Source organism: Benincasa hispida, chromosome 12 (genome assembly GCF_009727055.1).
Source record: "Benincasa hispida cultivar B227 chromosome 12, ASM972705v1, whole genome shotgun sequence".
Lineage (NCBI taxonomy): Eukaryota > Viridiplantae > Streptophyta > Magnoliopsida > Cucurbitales > Cucurbitaceae > Benincasa > Benincasa hispida.
Window position 1 is genome coordinate 8,884,264 of NC_052360.1, and position 5,670 is coordinate 8,889,933.

General features: G+C 28.3%; 1 protein-coding gene across 1 annotated transcript; it reads left to right on the plus strand.

Moving 5' to 3' along the window:
- The first annotated feature begins 3,709 nt into the window (after positions 1-3,709).
- LOC120067745 (heavy metal-associated isoprenylated plant protein 39-like) lies at positions 3,710-4,990 on the plus strand. Its single transcript, XM_039019308.1, has 3 exons — positions 3,710-4,033; positions 4,181-4,256; positions 4,454-4,990. Exons 1-3 carry the CDS (start codon positions 4,028-4,030, stop codon positions 4,747-4,749), a joined length of 378 nt encoding a protein of 125 aa, XP_038875236.1. The 5' UTR covers positions 3,710-4,027; the 3' UTR covers positions 4,750-4,990.
- Positions 4,991-5,670: the final 680 nt, after the last annotated feature.

The window sequence follows — 5,670 nt, forward strand, 5'->3', positions numbered from 1 at the left end:
CCTAATCGTGTTATTTTCTCAAGATGCTTATTATAAGGCCAAGGGGTAACAACCTCGGGATTTAGTTCCTGGGAAAAGTATAAGCTTATTGCTTTTTTCTATCATCTTTACTAGGGCTGCAAGATTTTGGTTTGAGTTGATTTTTTAAACTAAAACTAGAATATCAAAATTAAGATATCATTCGGTAACCATTTGACTTTGCGACTATTAAAAACTATTTCTCGAACTTCAAAGATTAAAAAAGACCAAATCTCTATTTTACCATAGATTTTTCAAATATAAAAGGCTAAAAATTGTATGATTCACTTTTTTAGAGACATACGTTTGTTAAGGGTGTTCATTGGTTAGTCGACCATCCGCGTCAGTTTTTGGGTTCACACCAATGTCAGATTATCGACTGGTTGGTTTTTGTTGGTTTGTTTTTAACGGTTTTGGAGCTGTAGGGTACACTAACCGACCAATTATGTCGGCGGTTGATTGGTTTTGTGAATGTAGTGATGTAAAAAAAAACTATTTAAATCTTATTTTAGTTCTTGAATTTTATACGATATTCTATTTTGATCCCTATTCTTTAAAAAATGTCCATTTTAGTTCTTGAATTTTTAATAATGTTTATTTTGGTCCTTATATTTTTTAGAATTATTCATTTTAGTCCTTAAACATTTAAAAAATGCTTTTGGTCCCTACTATATTAAGATTTTCTTAACTCTTTAACAAAATGACGAGATGGTTTGTATTTTTAGATGACTAGACTACCAAATAGTTTAGTCACTAAGAAAAATCTAAAGTTTCAATTTTGAATAAGATGACAAAGTGAAAGAATTTAAAAGATATTTTTAGTTCAAGATTTTGGTCCTTCAATATTTTTGTGTTGGTCGTTGACATTTTACATTATCTTCATCTTGCTCAATATATCTAGAACATAGTCATCCAAAAATACAAGCTCTCTCAAATTTCTATTGAATAGATAACATAATTTTAATAGTAGGACTAAAATAAACACTTTTTAAAAGTTTAGGGACTAAAATGAATGTTTTTTAAAGTTTAGAGACTAGAATAAAACAAGATCTAAAGTTCAGGGACTAAAATGGGATTTAAACCTAAAAAACACTAAATTTTTGAAGGAATAAAGAAAAGAAATAGAATAAGACGCAAAACAAGTCCGTCGGATGGATGACCCAAAAATTAGGTTGAAAAATGTGAAATGATCCCCTTTTTAGGAAAAAAAAATTTGAATGACCTTTTGTTAATGTCAAAATTGGGGGAAATTATTACTAAAATATACTCGCGTGTATGCGGAAAAGCAGTCTCGCTCTCACTCTCGCTCGTCTCACTCTCTTTGTTTTCATACTCATAAAATTACTCATCTCTCTTGCTCTTGCCCACTGGAGTTGGTCGTGTCGGAACTGTTTGCGTGGAGTCATCGTGTCGGAGAAGAAGAAGAAGACGTACAGAGCAGAAGAAGAAGACGACGTGTAGAGGAAGATTTCTTACATCGGAGAAGAAGAGGAAAAAGAAAAAAAACGGTAATATGGTAACTTCACCTGATCATGATATCAACAAAAAGACATTTGACATTTGATAATGAAGATATGGCGGCTAACAACCAGTATAGAGATTTCAGAACTGAAACGGACGATGAGTTGGATTTCGATGGTCGTGAACATGAGTTACTTTCAGATACATTCAATAAGTTATTTTGCATACTTTGCCCAATTTCACATAGGTGAGTGGTATCAGGGTGATGAGACAATTCGGTTTTCAACAGGATGTCCTATCGCCTTATAATACTGAACCCCTACGACATGATATCAACTTAAGGACGGTAAATTGATAAAAAAAAGTTGCACTCTAGAGATTTGAGTTTTGTTCCAATTTGATCTCTAAGTTTTAAGATTTTACATTTTTAATCTTAATATTTCATTAAATACTCACTTTCAATCATTAATGTCAATTTCTATTAATTAGTTGAAATTAATTATGAAGTGAAATTTTAAATTTAATTCTAAAAGTGATAAAAATAGTGAAACTTAATTAATTATAATTCTTTTAACGATTGTTAATTGGTTAACATAACTTAACTCTAAAGTTAGAAAGAGTGTATTTAGTGAAAAATCAAGATTAAAATTGTAAATATTGAAACATAGGGATCAAATTGAAGCAAAACTCAAATGTCAAGGGTAAAATTATACCATTTTGAAACTTAGAGACTAAAATAAAATAAAAATCAAACTTAAGGACTAAATGCGTGATATTTTGAAACCTAGAGACTAAATAGAAACTAGACCAAAAACCTAAGAATAAAAAATGTATTTTTCCCTACAATTTATTGAAAGTATAGAGACTAAAATTAGACATTTAAAAATACAATGACTAAAATTAAACAAATATGAAAGTATAGGGATCAAAATGATATTTTTAAGTAATAAATTATTGTTATTATCATTACAGAAGAGATTGAAAATCCATTAAAAATAAAATCAACTCACGCTTTTCCATCCCACTTCCAATTATTGACCCAGAAGAATATTCCACCCAACAAAACTTTTTCAAGAGAGAAGAAGGAAAAGGACTCGAAAGATACCATGGAAGAAAAGTAAACACAAATGAGATGTTTAGGGCATTGAATTATTATAATAATCAATGATTACTATAATACATATGTTATAATAGTCTGTGTTTGAAAAAGAAATGATGAGTAAGAAAAATGAAGACCAAGATGAATTTAAAATAATAATATTGTAGTTAATTAAAGTCTCTATAACAAATGTACTTAAACTACTTAAGTTTTGGGGTCAGACACTCCAAAAACTGTAGAATTTTAGAAGAAAAACTACAGTAGTAGATACTATGGTGTGATAAGTCATAAATGTGTAGCCTTTATTTTGTTTGTTTCAAAGTCTTCATTTTATAATTGAAAAGTTCAAGTCAAAGTCATGGATCTCTTTGATTAATTTTTTTTTTTTTTTTTAAAAAAATAAATCTGTAAAACGGACAAGGCACAGACGTGTATGTAAACGCGGTTTGATCCCTGTTCACTGTTCACATTACTTTTAATTTACCAAATCCATTAATATTCTTTTTAAATTAATTACTCAATGCCTCTGTTTAATAAAGATAAAAAAGAGAATTACTTTGGATAATAATGAGTTTTTTTTTTTTTTTTTTTTTTTTTTTTTTTTTTTTTTTATGGAAAAAGTTTGATAAAAATTTCTTATTTCCTTTTCTTTAAAAAATTATAGATTAAAAATGCAAACAATTTTGCATGAAATTAAAATGAGTTTTAAAATTTAAATATCGATTTTGTTTTTAGATATTTTTTACACATTTTAGAATTAAAAAATAGGTTAAAATTCTATTTGGTTGATGTACTTTCAATATTAATATATTTTTTTTAATTCTCAATGTTAGTTCATTTGGGTCTCTTTTCTTAAAACGTGAAAATTATGATCTCTAAAAATTAAAATAAATAAAAATGAAACGTCCAAAATAATTCATTTTGTAAAGTCATTTTATAAGTATAGGATTTAAAATGAACCAAAGAAATATTAAAAATGTATATATATATATATATATATAATTGAGTTGTTAAAATCTTTTTTGAAAAAAGTTTGAATTTCTTTTACTCATTTGTACTCAGAACGAACGTTCATGATTCCCACCAAGATCAAGATAAAAAGTACACTTTTTTGCTTTGTGATGTAATGTAAAGTTCATTGCATTTTCCCAGAAACTAATCTAATTCCAATTCCTAATAGCTCCCTTCTTTTCCTTCTCTATAAATTAAACACTTTCCCTTCCTCTCTCTCTATCTTCCAACTTCCACTTTCTCATTCCTCTTTTGATCTTCAACAATTCTTCACCCACACTGAATATTTACACATCCAAACTCCTAACTAATCCTTCCTTTAACGATAATCGACATATACTTCGTCTTTCGAGATCGAAAGTTTAATCTCCCATTTCTGTGATCGTTGTTTGCAACTCCTCCATAGTTCTTTCAAAACCCTAACCTTTCCCAACAAAAATGATGGTAAGTATTAATTATTTTTTAATGTTAAAATACATGTGGGTTTACCAGGTTTAAAATTAATAACGTTCGGATAATATTAAATTTACCTTTTTAAGTCAATGGTGATTTAACGACTAATGATTAATGGAATTCTTTTTAAATCTGCAGAAAGTTGTGCTGAAAGTTGAAATATGTGATGCAAAGACAAAGAGAAAGGTGATGGGTACTGTTTCTGGACTTTTAGGTAACCTCAACAAACTCCCTCTTCTAAATTTAGTTTCTATGGCTGATTTATTGTCGTTTTTTATTTTACCAATTTAAAATATTTTTCATAAATATTCACCGTCATCAACATTATATCGATATTTCCATCAATATTTTTGTAAATTCAAATTTACATTAATATTTTTTTTCTGAACCATATATTGATTGAACTTGCAGGTATTGTATCAGTGGCAGCAGACACAAAAGAGAACAAAATCACAGTGATTGGAACTGCAGACCCAATTAAAATTGTTAAGAAAGTAAGAAAGGTTTGGCCATCAGCTTACCTTATTAGTGTTGGACCAGAGAAAGAAGAAGCAAAGAAACCAGACCCAAAGAAAGAAGAAGCTCAACCCAAAATTGATCAAATTGATTGGGTTAAGGCTTGCAATGCCTTCCATTCTTACCCCACAACTCATTACTATTATCCATATCAAGAACAATACAACCCAAATACTTGTGTTATCTCTTGAATTTGATAAGTTATTCGAGAAGTCGGATCTTTGATAATTTTCCACCGTTGAAAAATATGACGAGAGAGAAACTGAAGAAGTACTCCGAAGTTGTATCTGGTGGCCAGTGATTGTTAGGAGACAAACAGAGATTTTTAAATATTATATTCCTTTTCAAGATCTTTTTCTTGAATATTTGTGTCTATGTACGTTATGAATTTATTTGAATTAATTAATTGTGAGGTGGTTTTCTTTTGGTATATATATTAAGAGCTATTTGTTTATGTTTAAGTTAATGGTTAATAGAGGATATGAATTAGTATATGTGAAAAAAAAAATCACTTTTAAAATTTTTTAATAAAATATGTGTTACTTTTGAGGGAAAACGAAACAAGCTAATTATTCTATTCAATTGTCAATTTGAGTAAAATATCATAAAAATAGCGAGTAAATAAATAACTAAAAACATTACAAAATTAGTTAATACGTGTGCATATATCTAACATATTATTATACAAAAATAGAATTTAAAATGCCTCCAGACATATATTCACTAAACTCAGTAAATTTGAAAATATAAAACAGAATCCAAATTGTGAACCAAATAGAGTCTTAGATTTTTAATCCTTTAGATTGTGAAATTATGTCATTAAACAAAAAAAAAAAAAAAAAAAAAAAAACTTAGTGTAGCCCATACTGTACACACCATTAAAAATCTATCAGATTTTTTTTTCTTTTAAAAAATGAATTATTTTTATTCTTTTAATATGCAAGAAAAATGGGATGCATGAACACTGCAGTTAACCATTGCCCCTTAGAAAAAGTACCTTTAAAAATTTGTCCATTAAACCATTGAATGGATTTTCTTTTGTGATATCAGCTTAAAGTTTCTGGTTGATGTGGGGATAAGTATTCCTTCAACCCCAATTACAAATTCTGAAA

What these genes read in the sequence shown, in the direction of transcription:
- LOC120067745 (XM_039019308.1), top strand. An exon ending in TACTGTTTCTGGACTTTTAG is followed by an intron (nt 4,257 to 4,453) that starts GTAACCTCAACA and finishes TTGAACTTGCAG; the next exon opens with GTATTGTATCAGTGGCAGCA.